Source organism: Platalea leucorodia (assembly GCF_965183815.1).
Source record: "Platalea leucorodia genome assembly, chromosome: W".
Classification (NCBI taxonomy): domain Eukaryota; kingdom Metazoa; phylum Chordata; class Aves; order Pelecaniformes; family Threskiornithidae; genus Platalea; species Platalea leucorodia.
Window position 1 is genome coordinate 39994597 of NC_138859.1, and position 27190 is coordinate 40021786.

General features: G+C 43.1%; 1 protein-coding gene across 1 annotated transcript in view; it reads left to right on the plus strand.

Annotated features, from left to right (window-relative positions):
• The window catches only part of DCP2 (decapping mRNA 2), a gene marked incomplete at its 5' end in the record, with an annotated part of 85035 nt that overhangs the window by 41303 nt on the left and 16542 nt on the right, over window positions 1-27190 (plus strand). Inside the window, 3 exons of the mRNA XM_082335229.1 lie at window positions 24524-24675; window positions 26380-26507; window positions 26947-27045. Coding sequence (XP_082191355.1) covers window positions 24524-24675; window positions 26380-26507; window positions 26947-27045 — 379 coding nt within the window. The remainder of the gene's footprint in view (window positions 1-24523; window positions 24676-26379; window positions 26508-26946; window positions 27046-27190) is intronic.

Below are 27190 nucleotides of genomic sequence, written 5' to 3' on the forward strand. Positions count from 1 at the left end.
ATTCAGCAGACAATGGGTAACTCTAGGTTTGCTTTATTTTCAGGCAACGATATATCGGTGGACCACCTCTGCAGAGTGTGGTGGTTCAAACTATTTTACTCCGTACTTATATACCTTGTCTTTTACATTATCTCATATAGATTACATAATATGTGTGTCTGTTCTGAACAGTCAGAAATTCCCAGGTGTTCAGGGCATTTAGAACGTCTTGATTTGTTCCTGTTCCAAAGTCCCACTTCTTCTCTTTTTCTTCTTGTTTTCCTTCTTTCAGGTTGGCTTGTCACAAAGGTCATCTTGGCCAAATTTCTTATTTGATCCTCGTGGTTTCTTCACTTCGTCTCGATTTCCACGTATACCTAAGTTATTTCTAATTCTTATTCCTATGTACTTAAAGGTGAATAATTATCTACATTTCAATCAACGTTTCTACTTATTCTCTAACTTCTATTTAGGTAGGCAGATTTTAGCCTGCCTCTGGGTTGGGGCTGTATAGGGACAAATAAGCAGTCTTGCATGAATTTAATATAGATGATTGATGTTGAACACCTGCAAGCATACAACCCATGTAATTTATATTCTACATTGTTCTTCTTAATACAATAGCTTAAAGATTAAAACTTATTATGCATTTAACTCATTGTTAACACAGATATGGTAGCAAAGTGCATTTTCCAAAATTTTTTTCTTTTTATCAGTTGTAGGGGCTCCTGGTATCACATCTGCATGAAAAAAATAAATGAGGTAAGAGAGCAGGGAAAAGCACTAGCAGGAAGAGATGATTTTCCCACAGTTATCTTGTGATGGGACACTTGGGCATGTCATTTCTGAAGCTGGACTGGTACATTTTCATGCCGCTTTCTCGCCCACGCTGTCCCCTGCATATACATCTACAGCGCACAAGGGGTGCTTAGTGCTAACCAGGACAATGAAAACTAGCCAAGAGATCCCATGGGTGAATGCAGTCTGCCACAGCACAGAAATCACTCTGGCTGGCACATGCAGATATCTGAAAGTTTGTTCTTTCGCAGCAGGATTTTAAGATGATCCTCTGAGTTCAGACAAAATTACAAACTTATTTACATGTAAATTGCTTTCGTAGCTTTGCAGAAAGGAAGGTTCTGCCGAGCAGTGTTGGATCCTGCATTTGGCCTGCCTTAAATTACAATATAACAACAATTATAATAATACAAATACTACTTTGTACACAAAGCACGCCCTCCCCTGCAAACCCTGGCATGCTTTGGTAGGTCCTACAGCCCTCTAGTCAATAATCACCCTCTCTGCACAGAGACATTGAGTGACTTGCCTGAGGCCACAGAGGAATTCTGTAGCAAGTCCAAGGAAAGCTTTCTGGCTCCTAGCTCTGCTTTTTGACCAACATTAACCAGCCTCAAATATATGCAAAAAACATCAAAGCTGACTGTGCCAAGAAGAAATTAAATCAGAAAACAAACAGAAAACCAACCCTGGGGTACTGCGAGGCCTCCTGGACTTTGCTGTTTGATCAGGGGAGTTAAAAGTGTTAAAAGCTTTTGTTATACTTGTATTACGATCACACAGCAATTGCACATAAATCACCAAGATAGCTTGTAGGCAGAAAGGGGTGGAAAGAAAGCTGCACCTCCCCTGACAAGGAGTGAAGAGTTATCACCAAAAGACAATGGGAAGAGGAAGGCTGGGGAATATGCATCAGAAACAACCTGCAACAGCAGCAGGGGGTAAAGCCTGCGGTGGTTTGCTGCAGCATATCCACAGGGGCCAGCATCTTGATGCAAAGACACAACCTGACCCTGCAGAGACCGTCTCCTCTGCACACCACATTTTGCTCCAAGGAGGAAGCCACAGGGATCTAGAGAGAGGGTCTTTTCAAACTGATTTTGATGCTTTACAGTTCAAATCTATCTGAAAGGAGGGACGTCAGCAACAACAAGAGGCTAGAGGGAAAAATGGAGCTGCACTAGGGCACAACCCTGCTGGAACAGGGAGAATAGTTGGCTTTATTGAGGCTGAGTCTCCTCTCTGCAGGAGGAGATCTCCAGGGCATCAGAGATCTCCATTTCATATGCTTTCAAGCAGCCCTCTGGATCCTGCAGAGCTGCTGGCTTTCTTTTTTACCAAGAAAGGTTGGACCAGATGATCCTTGAGGTCCCTTCCAACCTGGTATTCTATGATTCTATGATTCCCCAATCCCAGCTTCAGAATAGCTTCCCACTTGGAACTGACAGGTTTCCCTTATATCCTCCAGGATGTGGGTGTTTCTGGACCAGAGGTGCATCTTATGCCACCAGGGAAAACGTGGTTTGGAGTTTCAGCCTTTTTCATGTAAAAGCACTTGTAATTGCAATGATTTCTGTAGGAAAATCTTAAGAGAGATAATTTTTGTATTCTGTGTTATATATGTCCCCAGCAACAACAAATAATAAAGAAGCAGAAAATGGACAAACAGGAGAAGAGAAAGGTAGAGAGAAGGAAATGGACTCCAGCAGAGTGATTCCTTATATTTAGGGCTCAGGGCTCTACTCTTTTGGCTTCTTGATATCATAGCCCTTTTGTTGGCTAGTGGGAGTGACTTGAAATTAGCACTGTCAAGTAAGTGACTGTAGTTTGTGGTGGATGATGAGTTGCTTGATTCCTAGAGAAATGTAATTTGCTTGTAACTAGGATTTGGGCCTCTGCTCATTGACTTATGGGCCATCTTTTGCTTTTATCAATTAGCATAAGTCAGTAGCTTGAAAGTGGATACCCTGAAAGTGATACAAGTCATGTATCTTTTATAGTACCTTGTAAATCTATTCCTTATGGTAGAAATTGAACTCTTTGGAACCCTGAGCAATGGGGATTTACCAATTTGCACTCAGACCCTCCCATCTGTCCCTCCATCTAGCAGTATTTGGGTGTTGTTAGTGCTTGACTTCCCTTCCTCTGTCAAAGCACTTCGTGTGAGCCACTCATCATCTCAAGTATCACAGCAAAAAAAGTTAGTGGGGCTGTATTGAGAACACACTGCATTCGAGGAGTTAGTGATCTTGAGTAAGCCATGTTTGCTCTATTGGGCCTTGTAGTTAAGGCTTGAGAAGCCTGTATTTTAGCATGAATAGCTGTTGCATGGAAACCTGCTGGAGTGTCCCGTGCCAGCCTGTGCATACTGATGGATTTTATAACAGAGACATTCCAGCTTGTCAGGAGAAGATATATGGTTTTGTTTGTTACACAAAATAAAAGGCACCACAGCATGGGAGGGGGGATGAACATCTCCATGGACAGAATCTGCACAGCATGCTGTGGTAAAATCAATCTTAGAATCATAGAATCATTAAATTGGGAAAGGACCTCTGAGATCGAGTCCAACTGTTAACCTAACTGCCTGGTCCACCTCTAAACCATGTCCCTAAGCACCACATCCACACATTTTTTGAATACTTCCAGGGACTGTGATTGTACCACTTCCCTGGGCAGACTGTTCCAATGCCTAACCACTCCCTCTGTGAAGAAATTTTTCCTAATATCTAATCTAAACCTCCCCTGGCACAAATTGAGCCCATTTCCTCTCGTCCTATCACTTGTTACTTGGGAGAAGAGACCGACACCCACCTTGCTACAACCTCCTGTCAGGTAGTTGTAGAGAGCAATAAGGTCTCCCCTCAGCCTCCTCTTCTCCACACTAAACAACCCCAGCTCCCTCAGCCGCTCCTCATAAGACTTGTGCTCCAGACCCTTCACCAGCTTCGTTGCCCTTCTTGGGACACACTCCAGCATCTCAATGGCCTTCTTGTAGTGAGGGGCCCAAAAATGAACACAGTACTTGAGGTGCGGCCTCACCAGTGCCGAGTACAGGGGGATGATCGCTTCCCTAGTCCTGCTGGCCACACTATTCCTGATACAAGCCAGGATGCTGTTGGCCTTCTTGGCCACCTGGGCACACTGCTGGCTCATATTCAGCCAGATGTCGACCAACAGCCCCAGGTCCTTTTCTGCCAGGCAGCTCTCCAGCCACTCTTCCCCAAGCCTGTAGCGTTACCTGGGGTTGTTGTGACCCAAGTGCAGGACCCGGCACTGAGCCTTGTTGAACCTCATACAATTGGCCTTGGCCCATCGATCCAGCCTGTCCAGATCCCTCTGTAGGGCCTTCCTACCTTCAGGCAGATGAACACTTCCACCGAACTTGGTATCTTTTATCTAAATGTGCAGCAAGAAGTTCTCATGCAAACATCCTTTATGAATAAAGTTGGTTTTTTATAAGAAAAATATATAATAGCTCGAAGGACCAAAAAGGAGGAACTTTTCTCCATGGATGGGATCTGACAGCATGCTGTGGGAAAATCAATCCAGGGTCCGTCCGATGCTGCAGAAACACCGGGTTCCCAGCATCTGAAGGAATGTAAGATTTACTTGCTATCTATATTCCTCTTTTTATTCAATCTTATTAAGGCAGCTATTTTATTAAGCCATTTGTTGTTGGGACTTTCTTATTGAGATCCGGAAAGAACCCTGCACCATCTGTCTCTCTCATCTCACCCCACCCCTGTGCAGAACACTTGCATTACCCAACTCCCAAAAGAGTGACTGAACTGCTAACAAGCACCTCTAGTTCACATCTCCTTTAGTCAAAAGATGGGGTGACAGTGCTTCCTTATAGAAGAAAGAGAGAACCAAGAAGCTCAAATCCTTGGTAAGCCTTGAGATCCAGAAAGAACCCTGTACCCTATCCACGAAAATTTTGCAACTGGTCCATGCTGACTGAGGAAAGAGGCTAGGACGCAAAGTATAGACTTACAAGAGTAATTATTTTATTCATGCACATGAGCTGTCCCATTTCACACATGGTTCTTATACATTTCAAGCATTCAGGTACAACATGATTTTGCTAATCGCTACTTAACACACACACACACAACTGTTTTGAAAAGCAACTATAATTCTATGGCATCATCATTCATCTACTTCTTTCTTGATCTAGACGTCCCTTGTGGGTTATCTGAAAAGCCAAGGACATGTAGTGAGCAACCCAGACTCAGACTATGTGGACTTAATCTGCATTTAACGCAAGAGGAATTCAAGGATGCTGCGAAGGTCGACTGCGGTTTGGAAGACATGAAACAAGCAGATTAAGAGGAAGAAACTATTGGCTTGCAATGTTGAAAACAAGATATGGGAGAAGCGGGCGGTGCGTGTGAACTATTGTTATGAACGAATCAGAATATCGCTAGTAGCGCATGAACAGCATATTGCCAAACATAGTTAACCAATTAGCGATAAGTTTATGCATGATCAGGAAGGCAAGAAACTATATTAACTAAGCTGTGTATGTAATAAACCGACATTTTGCTTGATCATATCGATCGTGTGCTGTGTCCGTGACTTCCGCGTCAGCAGGTGGCGCCCGAACAGGGACCCTCAGATCGGAGTTGGATTTTCTGAGGAAACCGAGCACGGAGGGGGCGGAAGCCGGCCGAAGGTGAGCGCTGCCCCGGCACTCGGGAGACGCTAGCGCGAAAGGCGGAATCTCACCCTGATCAGGTGAGCGGCCGGGGAGGAGATGGGGGCTACCATGACAAAAGAAGAGTCAGCGGTGGTTAAGCTCCTCCAACATATCCTCTCAACGAGAGGTATAAGTTACGACACGTCTACTCTGAAAGCATTATTGCTCTGGGCAAAAGGAAAGGATTTGATCCCCACGGTTGGAGCCGCCTTTGATGCTATGACATGGGAGAAAATAGGGGCAGAACTGTGGGAAGAAATAAGTAAAGGATCCAAAGAGACGAGCAAATTCCCCACTGTGTGGAGACTGATTCATGAAACTTTAAAAAGCATGGGGGAGGAGCGGCAAGTCGCTGCATCGGCATTCGCGGCTTTGACTCCAGGGGGCGGGCCCACCTCTGCAACCAGTATGTTGTTTTCGGGTCCGACAATCCCTGCAGCGACCCCAGCCCGCGTTGCAGGAGGGGTCCGGATCCTAGCAGGGACTGCAACTGCAGCTCCCACCACCACCGAAGTGCAGTCACCAGAAAAAAAACGCTGCGGAGGCTACTCCACCATCGCCCGATGTACCACAGTCGGACCGCCCTCCGAGTTACGATGAGGCCGATCCACCAAATCGACCTCCCTCACCGGTGGCGACCACCTCACTTTACCCTCCTTTGCCACCAGGTGGCGAAGAGGAGGAGGAAAACAATGGTGTTCTAGAGGAGAAAGCTGAATTACAGGAATTGATAAAAAGACTAGAGACTTTAGAAGCGCGATTGGCGGCCCCGCCAGAAAACCCACCAACGTCACTGTCCGCATTATACCCAGGACGGTCAGCACCCAACGTTTTTGCTCCAACTAGGACACCGGTGGAAACTGGTGCTTTTCCGTCTTTGCCACCACAACAACCATCGGGGAGGGGGTGTGTGTATTCGGGCAAGGGATGTTGGTGGGAGGAGTTGGGGATCCGTCAATGCGATGGAAAGGTGTTATCCGGAATGCCATGATAGAGGGACAGGTTTTACCCATGGTTTTTCCTGTTGTAGTTGATAATAACGGGAGAGGTGTATGGGAAGCACTGGACTGGAAAATATTGAAAGAAGCAAAAAGCGCTGTTACTCAATATGGTTTAAAATCACCATATACTCAATCTATATTACAGCACATTTTTTCAGCACAGTTATTAACTCCTTATGATTCTAGAATGATTGTCCAGATGCTATTACCACCATCGCAACAACTACAATTTTTCCAACATTGGCAAACTGCCTGTGATAGGGCAGCTTCAATACCTCGACAACAAGGCGATCCGTTATTCGGAATCCAGGCTCAAATGTTAATGGGCGCAGGGCCTTTTACGCAACCTGACTGGCAAGCGCAGTTTGCTACCGAGGCATTGCAATTGAGTCAGGAGTTAGCTTATAAAGCTCTTATTAACGTGCATGATGAGAAAATTAGACCTGCTTTTACCGCTGTAAGGCAGGGACCCACTGAATCGTACGGCAAGTTTATTGATCGTTTGCACGCTGCAATTATGGCTCATCCAGATATGGATGAGGGAATGAAAGTAAAGTTCTTAGATATGCTTGCTTTTGATAACGCTAATGAAAAAACAAAAAGAGCACTCAGTGTGTTGCCAAGAGGATCCAGCACAGGACAGTTGCTAGAGGCTGCTGAGCGAATGTTAGAACAAGAAAAGGCTACGGTTATGGCCGCAGCTGTAGGTGCAGCAGTGAAGCCGTTGGTATCAAAAAAGCAAGGGGGAAAAAAGGACAAGAAGTGCTTTAATTGTGGAAAACTAGGCCATTTTAAAAAAGAATGTAGGAGTCCAATTAATACTGAGGGTCGGAAAGAAAAATGGTGTACGAATTGTAAAAAAGATAATCACGACACCCAAGAGTGTCGAAAATCGGGAAACATGGCGCGGAGCGCGCCACACCCACGCGTGAAGACACAAGTGCAGGGTGCTTGGACCGCTGCGCAGCCGCCACAGCCGGTAGCGCCGGAGTGGACCTGGCAACAGCAGTAGACATAACCTTAACAACGCCTGAGGTTAAATTAATTGATTCAGATCAACAAGGACCTCTAGGGCATGGGTTGAGTGCATTGCTCATAGGCCGTTCTTCAATATCACGAAAAGGTATATTTATAGTACCAGGACTCATCGATGCGGATTTCTGTGGAACCATAAAGATTATGGTATATACCTTAACGCCACCACTTACAATACCAGCACAGTCTAAAATAGCTCAATTAATACCATTTCATGCGTGTGTCCCTAAAGCGCATTCAATTGTACGTGGGCATGGAGGTTTTGGATCCACAGGAGTACCAAATGTGTTATTAGCAATAGATATTGCCAAGGGAAAACCTGAAGAAAGGGTAACATTAAGACATCCTAATGGACAATCTTTAGTACTGTCAATGTTAATTGACACGGGGGCAGATGTAACTATTGTCCCTATCACAAAATGGCCTCGTAATTGGCCACTGGTACCTGCAGCTACCAGTGTTGTGGGAGTCGGGGGGGCACAATGCACGATGATTAGCAAATTACTGATAGCATTCAATTTTGAAGACGGTGCCACTGTTACCACAAGGCCATATGTAATGCACTTGCCTTTAGCTCTTATAGGTCGGGATATATTATCCCAAATGGGAGCCAAACTTGTAACCCAGCCTTTTTAGGAGCGGCCATGGTTGAGCAGCCCATCTTAAAACTCACCTGGACTACGACAACGCCAGTGTGGGTAGACCAGTGGCCGCTGAAACAGGAGAGGCTGCATATTTTACAAAATTTAGTTAAAGAACAACTAGAAGCAGGTCACATTGTGCCTTCCATAAGCCCTTGCAACACACCCGTTTTTACCATCCTGAAAAAATCTGGAAAATGGCGATTGTTGCATGATTTATGAGCGGTGAATGCTGTAATGCAAAATATGGGGGCATTACAGCCAGGATTACCCTCCCCTGTGATAATCCCAGAAAATTGGGACTTCCTCATCATTGATTTGAAGGATTGTTTTTTTACTATTCCTTTGCATCCTGAAGATGCAGAAAAATTTGCATTTACAGTACCATCAATCAATAAACAGGAACCGGCAAAAAGATACCATTGGGTGGTACTACCTCAAGGAATGAAAAACTCACCTACTCTGTGTCAAAATTTTGTAGCATGGGCCTTACAACCATTCCGAATGAAACATCCATTTTTACTAGTTTTTCACTATATGGATGATATCTTAATTGCTGGAGAAAAAATGGATGTGGAAGGAACTTTACAAAGGTTAATAGAAACCTTAGAACCGAAAGGTCTTAAAATTGCTCCAGAAAAGGTACAACGACAAAATCCATGGCAATATTTAGGATGGACAGTTACTGGGAGCACAGTCAGACCACAGAAGATCATACTCAAAACAGACATTAAGACGCTCTCAGATGTTCAAAAACTAATGGGAGATTTACAGTGGGTAAGGTCAGTTAGTGGAATAACTAATGATGATCTAGCTCCCTTGATGCCTCTGTTGGGAACCTCAACCAGAGCCGATGAACGACGAAGCCTGACGAAGGAACAAGAGCAGGCATTGGACCACATTATAAAAAAGGTTTTGACAACAGTTGTACAAAGAAAAATTAGTGATTTGCCTTTGCAATTTTTAATTGTTAACTCATCACCCAACCGAAAACACTTAATAGGACTGATAATCCAAATAGATAGCCCACGCATCAACATTTTAGAGTGGGTATTTTTATCCTATCAGCCAAAAAATACCGTCTGTACACGGATTGAACTATTAGCTAATATGATCATCAAAGGTAGAAGAAGGATTTGTGATCTGACAGGACAAGAACCTGAAACCCTGTTTGTACCTATAGCACAGAATTATTTAGATTGGCTTTTAGCAACATCAGAAATGTTTCAAATCGCTTTAGCCGAATATCCAGGTACTGTAACCAATAACTATCCTTCCACGAAAATTTTGCCGCTTTTACAAAATCAGGACTTTGAAGACATCCCTTATAGATCAGAAGTACCAGTTGAAGGGCTTACAGTATTTACTGATGCTGGTAGAAAATCAAAACGAGCTGCTATTGCTTGGTATGACAATAATCAATGGAATCATCAACTTCTTACAGGTCATATTGCCGACTCTTTACAAACCCTCGAGCTGAGAGCGGTGTTATGGGCCTTTCAACGCTGGCCCGACAAACCTCTAAATGTAATTTCAGATTCGCTCTACGTAGTAGGAACGGTACAGCGCCTAGAACGCGCTATGATCAAATCACTGAAGAATAACACCTTATATATGTTATTAATGCAACTTTTATTTTTATTGAATCAACGCACTAAACACTATTTTGTGACACATATTCGTAGCCATCAATTTGATCAAGGCTTGTCGATTGGAAACAACGTAGCCGACAAGTTGGTTGCTACCATCTGGAAAAATCAAAATATTAACCTGTTTGAGCAGGCCCGTTTATCTCATGAATTTTTACATCAATCTGCAAAAGTATTGGCGAAACAATTTGATTTAAAACTATCAGATGCCCGAGGCATCGTCCAATCCTGTCCTGCCTGCCAAAAATCAGGATTTGGTTTAGGTCTTGGGGTCAACCCTCGAGGTCTGGGAGCCCTACAGTTATGGCAAATGGATGTCACCCACATCACAGAGTTTGGACGGCAAAAATATGTACACGTTAGCATTGATACTTATTCGCATGCAATCTGGGCCACTGCTCAAACAGGGGAAAGAGCCAAACATGTTGTAAAACATATGTGTGCAGCCATCGCTGCTTTGGGGATTCCTCAAGAGATAAAAACAGATAATGGTCCTGCATATATCTCTCAAACATTCGAACATTTCTGCCGCTTGTGGGGCATTCGCAGAATCACAGGCATGCCACACTCTCCTACAGGACAGGCGATCGTAGAACGCGCACATGCTACGTTAAAATCGCTGTTGCAAAAACAAAAGGGGGGAGAAATAGCCCCTGCTGAACATCTTGCAAAAGCGATTTACGTTTTAAATTATTTACGGTTAACAGGGGACCGTGAATCTCCTCCAGTTGTTATACACCATATGTCATTTCAATCGGGAATACAGAAGATCGATTCAGTATCGGTAAAAGTACGATATCGTGACTTAAAAACTGGAGAATGGAAGGGTCCTGCAGAAATTAAGATGACAGGTTGAGGATATGTTTGTGTTTTGACAGACGAAGGTCCGAGGTGGGTGCCTAGCCGCTGGGTGAAACCATGGAGAGAAGAGTCGGGACCACAACAGGAGTTACCACGATATGTTTTCTCACGTCATTCCTCTCCATCATTGGTAGTGGTCACTCATGGATTTCAGTACAACCACGTACAAATGTTTGGGTAACTCTAGCTAATAAAACAGGGCAAGATTCAATCTGCTTAGCGGCAGCAAATGCAGGCAACCCATTTATGACATGTTTAGTGGGGACTCCGATTGGCGGTAAAGAGTGGGAGTATGTTTGTAACTCCTCCACCATCAGGCATGCATGCAGAGATATAGCTAACGATGTCAATGATTTTGAATATTAAAAAACAAACCCACAGATCTTGAAGAAGTATTGAAAAATATTCAAAGGATTGTAAGTCAGATTTAGATTTCTGGACAGCAGATAAAACAATTGTAGAAAGACTAGCTCTTTAGGTTTTAACTCATGGTTAGCTGGGTTAGGCATTTCAGGTTGGGGAAAAGATCTAATTATCCATGGGTTTATATTATTACTGGGATTATTATTATTAACTATACTTATATTAAGATGTGTTTTTAAATATTTCATGAAAGCCGTGGAGCGTATGATGAATGGAGTCTGGATTGCTCAAAAACAAAAAGGGGGATTTGTGGGATATCTGAAAAGCCAAGGACATGTAGTGAGCAACCCAGACTCAGACTATGTGGACTTAATCTGCATTTAACGCAAGAGGAATTCAAGGATGCTGCGAAGGTCGACTGCGGTTTGGAAGACATGAAACAAGCAGATTAAGAGGAAGAAACTATTGGCTTGCAATGTTGAAAACAAGATATGGGAGAAGCGGGCGGTGCATGTGAACTATTGTTATGAACGAATCAGAATATCGCTAGTAGCGCATGAACAGCATATTGCCAAACATAGTTAACCAATTAGCGATAAGTTTATGCATGATTAGGAAGGCAAGAAACTATATTAACTAAGCTGTGTATGTAATAAACCGACATTTTGCTTGATCATATCGATCGTGCGCTGTGTCCGTGACTTCCGCGTCAGCAGTCCCTGGAGTCGCTCTTTCTAGTTACTTATCTATGATGCCATATAATGGGAGGGTTTCACAGAGGTGTTAGAGGAGCTAGGATGCTGGCATAATCTTGGTAGTCCAGGGGTATCCTTTATTCTTCAGAGTGGAGGCTGTCCTCCTCCTTGCAATGAGCTGGGGTCCTTTAGTCATGCTTACTTAAGTAGTTTTACAGTGTAAACTATATATATCTTAAGAAAGTTCATACATTTTCATACTATAAAGACTAATTGGTACAATAGTTAGGGAATGAGATTTTCCTAACAGAATGGAGGCAAAGGATACATTTCTCACTTTCCTTCCCTAACAGTTGAAAAATGACTTGCAAATATCCATGCTATTTGTGTCTTCAAAGTATCACTGGGCTGGTATCTTTGTTAGCTCCTTTCTTCATTCAAATGACCTGTAAGCACACTGAGTTAATATAAAAGTACTTAATTGCATAGTGCAGCCAGAGACAAATAAGATTACATTTTTCTGGGATATTTTTTTTCGTTGCTAGATTAGTTTTCTTCTAAAAAGATTGAAAGTTGAATCAGGGAGTTGAATTGGCTTAGTACAAGGCCTGGTGGAATGCCAGAGGTAGAGTAGCAGAGGGAAGGATAAAATGAAACTTCCCCCTTTTGGTGCTCTTATTAAGTCATATTGTGTAAATTTACCCCAAAAAATTAAGCCACTCTGGGCTGGCACAGTTATCCTTACCATTCATTCTTATCCTCTCTCTTCTGTTAATATTGACATAGCAGATTCTGCTGTTTCAGGTAGCTACCTAGTAGAAAATTATTGACCATTTTGTACAGCAAGTTTTCTACCGGTTTTGTTCCCTGTGGCTCAGTATCGTCCAGTGCAGGGAAATAAGATGGAAATGGAATTGACAAATTTAGTTAAATTGAGGAAATGCAGTCTGAGGGAATTCAGGCACTTTGGTGAGGAATGGGCTGGGAGGGGGCACAGCTGTTTTGAGGAGAATGTTTGGAGAAACACAAGTACCATGGCCACCAAGGGAGGAAGCCTGATAAAGAAGCTTTAAACATTCACTTCTAATTCAAAGCAAAGGCAGCAAGAGCTACTTGTCCTACAACTGCTGTAGCTGAAACGGGTGAGGCAGAGCTGTATCTTTATTGCCATTTCATGCAACTTCTATGAAAAGGGCAGGGGACACCCTCTGGTGGCTGCAATTGCAACAAATTATTTCCCATGAATGCAAACTTGGAGACATTTTTGTTTGGTACATATTTCTCATTCGCTAAGTCTTGACTACAGCCGAAAATGTTTTCTGCGCTTCCCATTGTTTACAGTGTAAGGTTTAGGTATCTCCAAGCATTAAATTTCATTATTTCAGACTAAAGCCTTTATGAATTAACAGAAATGCAATACTAGGTCTTCAGGTCACATTGACCCTGAGGTAAAAGCTCATAGTCCCAGATAGTGTTCCTTCTTGTAAGCAAGTCGTATTGCAGTTCGCATCTTGCCTTTCGCAAGTACCAACACCTTAAGAACAGGTCCGAGAGGTGACAAATGTGAATAATATACTTTATGGGATTTCCTATTGGTGTATGTGGGAAGTGGTACAACAGCAATTACAGGTTCCTATCTGAACTGGGACTCTCAAATTCCCAAGAAAAAGTGGCTCGCCTCTTTTCTAGATGAGCTTTATTTATTTCTGCGGACACTGTATATGTATTTGAGAGTGTTGTGGTTTAACCTGGCAGGCAGCTAAACACCACACAGCCATTTGCTCACCCCCACCCCCCCCGCCCTCAGTGGGATGGGGAAAGAATCGGAACAAAAAAAAAGTAAAATTCATGGGTTAAGATAAAGACAGTTTAATAGGACAGAAAAGGAAGAGAAAATAATAACAATGATGATAGAATATACAAAATAAGTGATGCACAATGCAATTACTCACCACCACTGACTGATGCCCAGCCAAGTCCCCCCATACTGAGCATGATGTCATATGGTATGGAATAGCCCTTTGGCCAGTTTGGATGAGCTGTCCTGGCTGTGCTCCCTCCCAGCTTCTTGCTGGCAGGGCATAAGAAGCCAAACAGTCCTTGGCTAGTGTAAGCACTACTTAGCAACAACTAAAACATCAGTGTGTTATCAACATTATTCTCATACTAAATCCAAAACACAGCACTATACCAGCTACTAGGAGGAGAAAAAAAAAAAAATTAACTCTATCCCAGCCAAAACCAGGACAGTGAGTCACATGCAAACTATTGTATAAACTTAATTGGACTGTTAATAAATTGATTTTTTTGCGGGAGTCATGACCCCAAGGAGGAAGGAAGGAATGAAGATGAGAGGTTAGGAGTGATAGTAGTCAGGGACTAAAAGGGACTCGGTATTATGATGATCATCTGATCATCTTACCCGCTGAGCATAATTTACTATCCTTACCTAGGTGTATGGGCCACCTTACTTAAACCGGAAAAGTAACATATATAAATTATATGTGTTCGATAAATAGCCCAGGCACCAAACAATCTGCAGCCCTAGGAATCCTCAGATGGCTGGCAGGAAACTGAAAGACAGGCGGGGGGGGAAGCAGCCAGTACGCAGCCCGTCACAGAGCGCAGGACCCCTACCCCGCCAGCCTCGTGTTTCGCCGAATACTGTCGGAAGTAGAGGATTGCGTGAACCGGAGGTAATTGGTCGCACCAGGGGAGTCGCGATAACGGCACTGCAGGTGAAATCCCTCCACCCGCAGGGACTGACTACTCCGCCAGACAACTCTCCCCACACATACGCGCTGGTGACGCCTTATGCTCACAGCAGTATCTATTGGCTCACTCCTCGGTTCACCTAATTGGTTCCTTTCCCCCGGTAAATCTTTAGTTCATGGGTTCACCTTTTCAAGCCGCGTTACCACATGAGAGGCTTCCCGGAGCCGCAAACAAGAGGGGATTGGTGGAAGAAGCTGTCACTTTGTTTTAGTCCCGCTGTTCTCTCTTCTGGGCGGGCACTAAGTAGTCTCGGCTCTGTTGTTGTATTGTGGTTTGTGTTTTATTGTGTTGGGATGAGCTGCTTTTTTCTATGGAGACTAAACGGGCCGAGATCCCTAGCAGTGTCTTGGACGATTTGTGCAGGTAACTGTGGACTGCTTGTGTGGGGTGGAGCTGGGGCCCGCCTCCCACCAAGCTGCTCCTGGCAGGCAATACCTTTCTCCCCTATGGCGGTGCTTCTATCCTACGGCGCTCCCGGCGCGTGGTTATTGCGGGGGGGGGGGCGCACCCGCGCCTCTCTTCCCCCGCCCAGCCCATCTGTTGGGTTCTTGGGGCGGCAACGTGGCCGGCTTGGGCTATTTGGGGCTTTTTTGAAGCTCGTCTTGATTAGTTGGACTTCGAGAGGGGAGCGAGACGATCTGGGAGCCTAGAAAAAGAAGTATTGGCAGTTCTACAGTGGCCGCAAAATGGAAGAGGTTTGGTGTTCTTGCTGGAGGTGGATGTGTTTGTAAGGGCTTATATCGGTATCCCGCACGGTTTCTTAGCAGAAGGTGCTGTCACTTAAGAAGCCTGTTGAAAGCTCCCCTAACAGAATGGGGAAGGTACCACTAACATTTCTCTGTAGTCTGCACCATAGTCGAAAACTGGGCTAAACTGGCAGCATGCAAGAAATCGAGAGCAGAAGAAAGGGGATTGGAGCTGCAGAGGATGGTTAATATTTTTCTTCCAATATTTCAAGGTTCAAAAGCTTATGCTGTTGTTCACGAGAGTAAAACTGCATTGGCAATGTTTGTGTGGGTGAGAGAAGGATTATAAGCATAAGGTTCTTATGATGTGTGTTGTGACAAATTGATGCAATATACACTGTTTAAAACCTTATGTCATATATAGGGAGATTGAGGGTCCTTTCTGCTGATTTTACCTTTGCTAGAAGAGAATGTTTTGGTGATGGGGAGGAAAGGGGCTAAGGAACACCCATCAGTCTGAAATTGCCTTCTCCTGTTTGCTGGTCCTTTTAGAATGAAATGTCTTAGGATTTTTCTTTAAGTTCAATCACTTTCTTTAGATTCCCACATGGAGGCTAGTCATAGAGGTTCACGTGTAGGTCCTCAGATCACTTGCAGCTGTGCCACCTAATTCAGCCAATTAGTCTAAGTAGTAATTCCACTGCTTGGGGTACTTCCAGCTAGTTTAATGCCTGCTGGTAATTCTCATGGCTGATAGCAGCACCGAAGATGTACAAAGGTTCCTCAGTTGGTATCTTAATTTTGTGTGTCCTGACAGGAGGGTGTGGTGGCTTTTCTGTTGTTATTGAGCCTGATAGTTTGGAAAACCATGAAGTACTGCTGGCAAACCGTGTATCTCCTCAATTATTTTGGTTTTGCTACTGTGTGTTACAGGTTCTAAGCTTTTAAGTACTGTGCAAGATGACTGGATTTCTTTCTGTAGTAAACATTTTTTATCTTAAATTGCTAAATACCGTTAAATTCTTTGGTTAATTGGGCTAAGTCTCCAAATTTTTATTCTCTGTAGTGGCTTGAAGCAACTTAATTTTGAGATATATAAGCTTACTCTGTAGGAAGGTCTAAATTATGTTCTTAGGTAGGGTTTGTGACCTGATGTTACTAATTGGACTATTATATCTACAAAATTTGGCTTGCAGTGTTTCAGTGATGATATATTTTGCAGAGGGTAAAGGCTGGCTATTTAGTAGCAACTACAGTATCCAGTATCAAGTGTTTACTTGGAAGAGGGAAATCATTACAATGATTTCTTGTATGGGAGAAAACAAAACTGAATGCTGTGTTCTCCAAAGTGTTCTCCAAAGTGTTCTCCAAAGTGTTCTCCAAAGTGTTCTCCAAAGTGTTCTCCAAAGTGTTCTCCAAAGTGTTCTCCAAAGTGTTCTCCAAAGTGTTCTCCAAAGTGTTCTCCAAAGTGTTCTCCTTGCTGTTTATCTACATCGTCAGAAGTGGAGTACATAAGAATTTAATATAGGTTATAGCTAAGCTTAAATGTGGTGGGTTTTTTCTTAATGCATGTTGCTAAAAATTCTTGTGTTGGGTGTTTACTAAATAAAGCAGATGAGAGGAAGGGCTTTCAGACTTTGGGCTTTGTTTCCCATCTGGAGCTTAATATAATGTTACCTACAGTAATGGGTATGTTTGGGGTTGAACACTCATAACTGACTTCACAGAATCTAATACTGAAATAATACAATACTAATATCTATAACAAAAAAAAAAAAAAAAAACAAAAAAAAAAAACAAACCACACCAACCACCCCACTTCCCAAAAAAATCCCACCCCAAAACAACCCCTGACATAAGCTAGCCCTTAAAAACAAACTTTTTCCAAATGGGAAAAAATAACAAGTAGGCGTCTGTATTCAGCTTCAGAGGTCTATGTGAGGATTGAGTATAGATAATGGTGGTGGTTATTATTGTTAAATGCTTTCATTGCAAAGCTATTCTCTTATGGCTAGCAAAAATGAGATAAAAATACTAGTGTAATGGCACTTGCATTGAAGTTTGTTTTAAGCTAGATCACAGCTTTTAGCTGCTAGTAAGCTGTATTAAGAAATTTCTACATCTTAATTGTTATTCAGAGAGTGAAATGTTACTTGTCAGTGTGTAAAAACAAGTTGAAAGCTAAAGCCAGGTACATAATGTCTTAGTGTTTAAAGTATTCTTCTTAGGCTGTTTTAGAATTACAGAAGGTTAAGATAACTGTGGTGGTTACAGCTTCATTATGGTCTTTTCCACAGGCTGCAGGGGAATCTGGCACCTGGAGCACCTCCTCCCCCTCCTTCTTCTCTGACCTTGATGTTTGCAGGCTTGTTTCTCACACTTTTTTTTTTTCCTCACGCTGCATTCTGCCATGTGGTATTTCGGCTTTTCTTAAATATGTTATCATAGAGGTGCCACCAGCTTTGCTGATTGGTTCAGCGTTGGCCTGTAGTGGGTCTGTTGTGAAGCTGGAACAGTCTATCTTCACCATGGGGGGGGGGGGGGGGGGTGCCCCTGATGTCTTCTCACAGAGGCCACCCCTGCAGGCCCCCCTCACCCCATCCCCGCTACCAATACTTTGCAACATAACCCCAGTACAACAGTTTAATAAGTGAGGGAGGGAGGGAGAGAGTGAGAATAAGGGAGGGAGAAGGTGAATGCCCACCCAGTCTCTAAGCTGCAGCTACTTGGCAAATATTGCCCTCTAGTTTTAGAATAGAATATTTCAGTTGGAAGGGACCTACAACAATCATCTAGTCCAACTTTATTTTTTTTTATTTTATTTTATTGCACTTTTATTTCTGAGTATGATATTATATGGTATGGAATATCCCTTTGGTCAGTTTGGGTCAGCTGTCCTGGCTGTGTCCTCTTCCAGCTTCTTGCTTGTTCCCAGCCTACTCACTGGGGGAGCAGAGTGAGGAAACAGAAAAGGCCTTGGTGCTGTGTAAGCACTGTTCAGCAATAGCTAAAACATTGGTGTGTTATCAATGCTATTTTAGCAACAAATCTAAACTACAGTACTATATGGACTCTCCTGTGAAGAAAATTAACTCCTTCCCAGCCAGACCCACTACAATAACTCAACAATTTATCCTAGTTTTGGTAATTTAATATCTCTGTGCTTCAATAGCAGGACTGCTCTGATACATCTTGTTAACTGACAAGTCACAGGTATCCACATAGTAATTCTTCATCATGCTATTTTGCTACTGAATTGTACTCTGCTGAATAAGTAAGTAGAGATGCAGAGACTTAATATAGTGTCTTAGTGTAAAGCTTTAATGTAGGATTTAGGCTTCTTGGTGCTTTCTTCTATAAGCAAGCACTGTTACCCCATCTTTTGACTAAAGGAGGTGTAAACTACAGGTGCCTGTTAGCAGTTCAGTCGCTCTTTTGGGAGTTGGGCAATGCAAGTCGCCAAGGCGAGCAGCTCCGGTGCCAGCACGATCTGCAGCGGAGCGCTCTAGCGTGGTGCACAGGGGGTTTTCCTGAAGTGGGGAAACCTTATGGGGAGCTGAGAGAGCCGCCAGGAGCCCGCAGCTCAAGCGACAGCGGCTGACAAGACCTGAGCGGGGCCAGGAACAATGGCGGCCAAGCCCTGCCCTTCCCCCCCCCCCGGTATAAAAGAAGCCCCTGGGGAACTCTAGCGACCAGGGTGTGGCGCAGAAGGGTGCTGTATCTCTGCTGGCTCGACCAGGGAAGCAATGGTATCCACCCGGTAGAAAGCCATGTCCACTCTAAACTCTGCACCCACCACGACTGATGCAGCTTCCCAGACAGAGCTCCAATGGGAACATGCTGCCACCCAGGTGTCAGGCTGCAGGGTGTGCCTTACTCTTAGGCCAGTATCGGACGGCAGTAGTGAGCATATCTGTGGGAGGTGTACCCAGGTAGAGGAGCTCCTCTGCTTAGTGACAGAGCTCTGGGAGGAGGTGAGTAGGTTGAGGAGGATCAGGGAGTCTGAGAGAGAGTTAGACTACTGGAATCGTACCCTACCTTCCCTGAGACAGGCCTGTCAGGCAGACAGGATACATGATATGCAGGACTCCCTATCCTCTCTCCGCCTGCCTGAACACAGTGACTTAAGGGATAGGGGGCAAGTTCCTGCCTGGTGCAGTAGGTGTGTCTCCTCTGTATTTGACCCACCTTCTCAGGTGCCCTTGCATAATAGAATCATAGAATCGTCAAGGTTGGAAAAGACCCTTAAGATCATCAAGTCCAACCGCTAACCTATCACTGCCAAGTCCATCTATACCATGTCTTCAAGCACCGTATCTATCCGTTCTTTAAATACCTCCAGGGATGGAGACTCAGCCATTTCCCTGGGCAGCCTGTTCCAATGCTTGACCACCTTCTCGGTGAAGAAGTTTTTCCTAATATCTAACCTAAACCTCCCTTGGCGCAGCTTGAGGAAGTTTCCTCTCATCCTATCGCTTGTTACTTGGCAGAAGAGACCGACCCCCACCTCGCTACAACCTCCCTTCAGGTAGTTGTAGAGAGCAATAAGGTCTCCCCTCAGCCTCCTCTTCTCCAGACTAAACAACCCCAGCTCCCTCAGCCGCTCCTCATAAGACTTGTTCTCTAGACCCTTTACCATTTTCGTTGCCCTTCTTTGGACACGCTCCAGCACCTCGATGTCCTTCTTGTAGTGAGGGGCCCAAAACTGAACACAATACTCGAGGTGGGGCCTCACCAGTGCCGAGTACAGGGGCACTATCACCTCCCTGGTCCTGCTGGCCACACTATTCTTGATACAGGCCAGGATGCCATTGGCATCCTGGTACAAGGCTCTGCAAGTGGACCTGAACAATGACTTAGGATGATGGTTCATCTAGGCTGGAGGAGTTGCTGATGTTAAGTCTGCCTATGCCCTGCATCAAAACAGCTTCCATAAAGAAAAAAAGATGGGTCATTGTCATGGGAGACTCTCTCCTGAGGGGAACAGAAGGCCCAATGTGCAGACCGGACCCACTTCTTAGGGAAGTCTGCTGCCTCCCTGGGGCCCGGGTTAAAGATGTGAAGAGAAAGCTTCCTACCCTGGTATGGCCCTCAGATTACTGTCTATCATTGTTTTTTCAGGTAGGCAGCGATGAAGTTACAACTAGAAGTCCGAGAGCAATCTCAAGAGAGACTTCAGGGCCTTGGGACGACTGGTTAAGGGATCAGGAGCACAAGTAGTGTCCTCCTCTATCCTTCCAGTTGCAGGGAATGATGAGGGAAGAAACAGGAAGTGCCAGCAGATCAATAACTGCCTCCAAGACTGGTGTCACCAGCAGAATTTTGGGTTTTTTGATCATGGGTCAGTCTACGTGACACCAGTCCTGCTGGCAACAGATGGGGTACGCCTGTCTCAAAGGGGGAAAAGGATCCTAGCCCAGGAGTTTGCAGGGCTCATTGAAAGAGCTTTAAACTAGATTGGAAGGGGGAAAGGGGTAAAACCAGGCTTGCTAGAGATAAGCCATGGGGCGGCATACCAATGTTTGAGGGACAGCGTGCTAGTGAGGTCCTTCGGTCTGCTCCACGATCTGCTGAGTGCACTGGAACACGTTTGAAATGTCCCTTTACTAATGGGAGCAGCTCCCTAGCCATCTCAGTGGAGGTAGGGGATGAATATCCACACGGCAGCAAAGACAGAAGGGTTATTGATGTGTTAGAAACCTTGGAAGCACCTGAGAACAGTCATGTAGGAATTAGGGCTTCTCCCCCAAAAAAGGTGGCAGGATCAATGGCCCAACTGAAGTGCATCTACACCAATGCACGCAGCAGGGGCAACAAACAGGAGGAGCTGGAAGCCATTGCGCGGCAGGAAAACTATGACATAGTCGCCATCACGGAAACATGGTGGGATGACTCGCACAACTGGAGTGCTGCAATGGATGGCTACAAGCTCTTCAGAAGGGATAGGCAAGGAAGGAGAGGTGGAGGGGTAGCCTTGTTCGTTAGAGAGTGTTTTGATTGTCTAGAGCTCAACGCCGGTAATGATAAGGTTGAGTGCTTATGGGTAAAGATCAGAGGGAAGGCTAATAAGGCAGATATCCTGGTGGGAGTCTGTTATAGACCACCCAACCAGGATGAAGAGGCAGATGAAACATTCTATAAGCAGCTGGGAGAAGTCTCACTGGAGGTTAGCAAATGTGACACCCATCTACAAGAAGGGCTGGAAGAAGGATCCGGGGAACTACAGGCCCGTCAGCCTGACCTCGGTGCCAGGGAAGGTTATGGGGCAGATCATCTTGAGTGTCATCACATGGCACGTACAGGAAAATCAGGGGATTGGACAGGCCCAGTCAGCATGGGTTTATGAAAGGCAGGTCCTGCTTGACTAACCTGATCTCCTTCTATGACAAGGTGACCCGCTTAGTGGATGAGGGAAAGGCTGTGGATGTTGTCTACCTGGACTTTAGTAAAGCCTTTGACACAGTCTCCCACAGCATTCTCCTGGAGAAACTGGCTGCTCATGGCTTGGGCGGGTGTACTCTTCACTGAGTAAAAAACTGGCTGGATGGCCAGGCCCAAAGAGTTGTGGTGAATGGAGTTAAACCCAGTTGGCGGCCAGTCGCAAGTGGTGTTCCCCAGGGCTCAGTCCTGGGGCCAGTTTTGTTCAATATCTTTATCAACGATCTGGACAAGGGGATCGAGTGCACCCTCAGGAAGTTTGCAGATGACACCAAGATGGACAGGAGTGTTGATCTGATGGAGGATAGGAAGGCTCTACAGAGGCCTCTGGACAGGCTGGATCGATGGACTGAGGCCAATTGTATGAGGTTCAACAAGGCTCAGTGCCGGGTCCTGCACTTGGGTCACAACAGCCCCAGGTAACGCTACAGGCTTGGGGAAGAGTGGCTGGAAAGCTGCCTGGCAGAAAAGGACCTGGGGCTGTTGGTCGACAGCCGGCTGAATATGAGCCGGCCGTGTGCCCAGGTGGCCAAGAAGGCCAACAGCATCCTGGCTTGTATCAGGAATAGCGTGGCCAGCAGGACTAGGGAAGTGATTGTCCCCCTGTACTTGGCACTGGTGAGGCTGCACCTCAAGTACTGTGTTCATTTTTGGGCCCCTCACTACAAGAAGGCCATTGAGATGCTGGAGTGTGTCCCAAGAAGGGCAACGAAGCTGGTGAAGGGTCTAGAGAACAAGTCTTATGAGGAGCGGCTGAGGGGGCTGGGGTTGTTTAGTGTGGAGAAGAGGAGGCTGAGGGGAGACCTTATTGCTCTCTACAACTACCTGAAAGGAGGTTGTAGTGAGGTGGGGGTCAGTCTCTTCTCTCAAGTAGCAAGTGGTAGGACAAGAGGAAACGGCCTCAAATTGAGCCAGGAGAGGTTTAGATTGGGTATTAGGAAAAAACTTCTTCACCGAAAGGGTAGTCAGGCATTGGAACAGGCTGCCCAGGGAAGTGGTTGAGTCCCCATCCCTGGAGGTATTTAAAAGACGTGTAGATGTGGTGCTTAGGGACATGGCTTAGTGGTGGCCGTGTTACATTAATGGTTGTACTCAATGATCTTAATCATCTTTTCCAACATAAATGATTCCATGATTTTTGTAAGTGTTCTGCACAGAGATGGGTGTGAGATGAGAGACAGATGGTGCAGGGTTCTGGATGGTCTGGATCTCAGTAAGAAAGTCACAACAACAAACTGATTAATAAAATAGCTGTCTTAATAAGACGGAATAAAAAGAGGAATATATATATATAGTGAGTAAATCTTACATTCCTTCAGATGCTGGGAACCCTTTGTTTGTGCAGCATCAGGTGGACCCTGGATTCATTTTCCCATCCATGGAGACAAGTTCCTCCTTTTTGGTCCTTCGAGCTATTATATATTTTTCTTACAAGAAAACAACTCTATTCATAAAGGATGTTCACATGAGAACTTCTTGCTGCACTTTTAGATAAAGGCAAGGGCATGCAGGTGGTGTATATTGATCACACTTATACTGAGTGGGAGCTGCCTGCAGGCTCCTCTGTTACAATGAGCTGTCTGACTTTATCCTGCGGCCAAGGCATCTGTGCAGCACAAGACAGAGCTGAAGGCCAAGCTGTACGTGTAGCACAGCACAGGTGTGGGCCTACTCTAGTTAACTGTTATGTGGATGTACAGAGATCTCTATGTATGGTGGCCTCCTGGTCAGGATCAATACAAGTAACTTACGTTAATTTTTTGATTAATAAATAGCAATCTCTAATTGTTTTTGTTCATGTTGTTCTATAAGCCTAATGCTGACATGTTCTTATTCCTCTTTGTTACTGCTTCTGCATACTATATCTTCAGATTCATCAACTACTTCAGATTCATCAACATCAACTAGTTATAAAATAGACTTTTATTTTTATACCTTTGAGCTACAGCAGCCTTCTATATAAGGGACATTTTCATTATTAATAGAGCCTTCAAAAAGAAGAGAGCAGTGTGTGGGGTATTTCGAACTGAAAGTTGGAAATAGATACTTGTTGAAGAGAATAAGTTAACTTCTACTTATCAAACTTTAACTAAAGATGTCTTAAATACTTCTGTTTCCAGCAACAATATTATGCATTTGTGGGATTTACCTGCTACTTCTGAAGATCTGAATTTAAAAGTAATCTGTAAAATGGTTTAAGTTCAATGACTTGGATGACCTTAAATTTCTAAAAAGAAAACTCTGTTGTTCTTGATATTAAAAATGAATAAATACCCTCCTCAAATAAAAAGAGCTATCATGCAGTGCTACTACTCAAAAATACATCTCTGGAACTCTATCTTTATGTGTTAATATCTGAACTAAAGCATAAAGTAGACTTGAAAAATAAACCACTTGTCCACTTTCTATTATAAACTAAGAAAATTAGTAAGTTTGTATTGCCAGAATGAGGTAAACTTTAAATTTTATGTAATTTAAGTTTATTGTAGTGTTAAGTGGAAAAAATACTTGGATATGTGTAACTTTTTTTCCAGAAGAAATGTGTTGACACCTTTTATCAGAGTTCACAGACATTCTTTACTGGATATTTAAAAATACTTTCATTCTTGTAATGTAGCCATTCATGTAGGCTGTCATCACTTTTTCTGTTTTTACAACAGTTAATTTGCTTAGTTTCTTGTAATCAAGTTTTGTGAGAGGAAAGAACCTCATCCATCTTCTTTCTTGACTTCAAAAGCTGTATTTTTACTTTCATGTGAAAACTCTTTGCTGTCCATACCACCAGGAAGATCTCCTGCTCTGTGCTAATAGATTAGGAAAATGCTTCTGTAGCACGTTTTTGTTGTTAGGTTTATTTAAATGAATAAAATTGGCTAATCTTTTTCTTTCTTTCATGGCAGCCGATTTATTTTGCACATTCCAAGTGAAGAGAGAGACAATACAGTCAGAGTGTGTTTTCATATTGAACTTGCCCATTGGTTTTACTTGGATTTCTATGTGCAAAACACGCCAGGATTACCGCAGTGTGGGATAAGAGACTTTGCTAAAGCTGATATCCTTTTTATTACTGTAATTTTTTTCAGTCTCGGTGAATAAAGTGCAAACTGAACATTTTTAGTGAAACTTCATATCTTGTACTTGCAGCAGGAAAATGACAGTTCATGTGTTAGTGATTAAAAACTAATATTGCTAAATAAGTGATTTTTAACTGTTCATTTGCTTCCATAATTTTGTGACTTCTACAAAAGAATTCTCTCTCTTGCTGCTTAAGAAGTATGAAAATCAAGTAGTTTCTTATTTTTGAGTTTTTTTCACTTTGACTTTTCCTCATGGCTGCAGTTTGGCAGATCTCAAAGATGAGCTGTTGGAGCTCTTCATGGTGTTCTCTCTTTAATCCCTTTCAAAGAAAACACTGACATAAATGTTAACGTAGCTAAAGATGATATGTGTTTCCTGATGGGTAATGGTATGTATTTGTTGGGAGTTATGACAGTTGCTGCTGGATTCTTCTAGAGGCCATTTTGTTGACAGGGAAGAAGATGCATTTTTACTGAATTCATACAATTGTCCTCTGCTTTTTTCATTAATTATTGGGCCTTGGTGGAACTTGCATGATCTAGTCCTTGATGGAGAAAAACTTAAGTAAGCTTCATACCAATAGCTAGCAAGTATTTTTGTTTTAACCTTTTCTCATGCCTTCTTGAGGTGGGACTCAAGTGTTGGTTTTAACTTTCATAATATTGTCTGTGGTTTCACTACCCAACATAATTCCTTGTAAGTTTGATATCAGAGACTTAGATTGAAAGACTGACTATTTATTTTAGCAATAAACTGTAAAAAAAGTGGTCGTCTTCTGTCACTGGATAGTATACAGTTGTTTTTTTAAGTAGTTTTTTCAATTATAACAGTATTTTCAGATCAACACAATTCCTCTAGTAATTGTAGGCAGTGCAAGAAAAATGCAATTTAATAGACAGCACTTGTTCGTTATACTGTTCCCTGTCCAGTGTACTTTTGCTGGAAATACTAGTTCAAAAACAAAACACTGCAGCAAAATACTCTGTTGTAGAATGTTTCTTATTGGTAGCATCTTTAGCATTTTAATAAGTTGGGGGGGTGTGTTCTGTGTTGTGGGTGGTTGTTTGTTTGGTTTTTTTTAACATGTAGATTTGCTTTCAAAGTTTTAGAATTATAAAGGTTGTTCATGTTTTCTCTGCATGATGAGTTTTGATAAGGTGTATTAGAGTTTAGATCTTTTATAGCTTGGTGCCATTTGGAAGTGTGTGGTTTTTTGGCTGGTAAATGCTTAATTACAGATTCTATACAGTAGTCTAGCAAATGATTGTAAGAAGAATTTCACTTTGCTTACTTCAAGTGGGAGACTAAGCAAAGTATTTTTGTCTGTCCCATTCATTTAACAATGGGAAAATGTGTTTAAAAATATATATGTTTTAAATAATTGTTTTTAATGGATACTTTTTCTTCAAACTTAGGGGAGACCTTCCTTCAAACAAGCACTCCTGCTTTTTTTAAAAATCGGCTTGTATAAGATTTGCCAAACCACTTAATGCTTTCTCACCTGTAGAGTTTGGTAATGGGTTACTTGTAGTACTCTTACATATGCCTGGAAGTGTTTAGAAAGCATTTTGGGAAGGGAGTGTGGTTATTTTAAATGTTGAGTGGGTATCTTTTTGTATTACTGCATGTGATTGGAAACTGTGTACTTAAATTTAGTTTCCTTAACATGTTGCTGTACTCTTCAATCACTGTCCTTTTTTACTGCCTCAAGATGAAGATGTACAAAAGGTTTTAGATGAGTGGAAGGAATATAAAATGGGAGTGCCAACCTATGGTGCAATTATTCTCGATGATACACTTGAAAATGTAAGTATGGAAATAATTGTGAGGAACTTAAAGGGAAGCATGGAGTATGCTAGCAAAAGTAATTTTTCTGTAGTTTACATATGTCATCTGGAGAAAAAACAAACAAAACCAAGAGGTGCTTTAGATTTGCAAAGACCTCACAGAAATGTGATACCACTTAAGTTTGTACAGGAATATAATGTGGGAGTAAAATTTTTAATTTTTAATAATTAATAATTTTAAATAATTTTTAATTCTGAATTACATGATCTCATACAAAATTTAGCAGTTCTTGCTAGAACACAGAGAACTAGGAAAGCCGTAATGGTAATGGATGCTTAAGGGTTCCTTATTCCAACTTAAAGTTTCATTTTGGGGCAGTGGGGGTGGAGGAAAGAGACTAAATAGAAATTGGTTAGAATAGTGGGTGTTTAACAGTTGCATTCCTTTTCTTCTGCAGGTTCTTTTGGTCCAGGGCTATTTAGCAAAGTCTGGCTGGGGATTTCCAAAAGGAAAAGTAAATAAAGAAGAGGCTCCTCATGACTGTGCTGTGAGAGAGGTAAATTCTGTTTGATTCTCTTAAATTCAATTTTTCTTTTAAGATAAAGAAATGAAATTTTTCTGAGAGCAGGATGCATGCATTAGCGGAGAAGATACTCAATATATCTTTTTATGAAAATTGGGTAAATAACTTGTGTATTCTT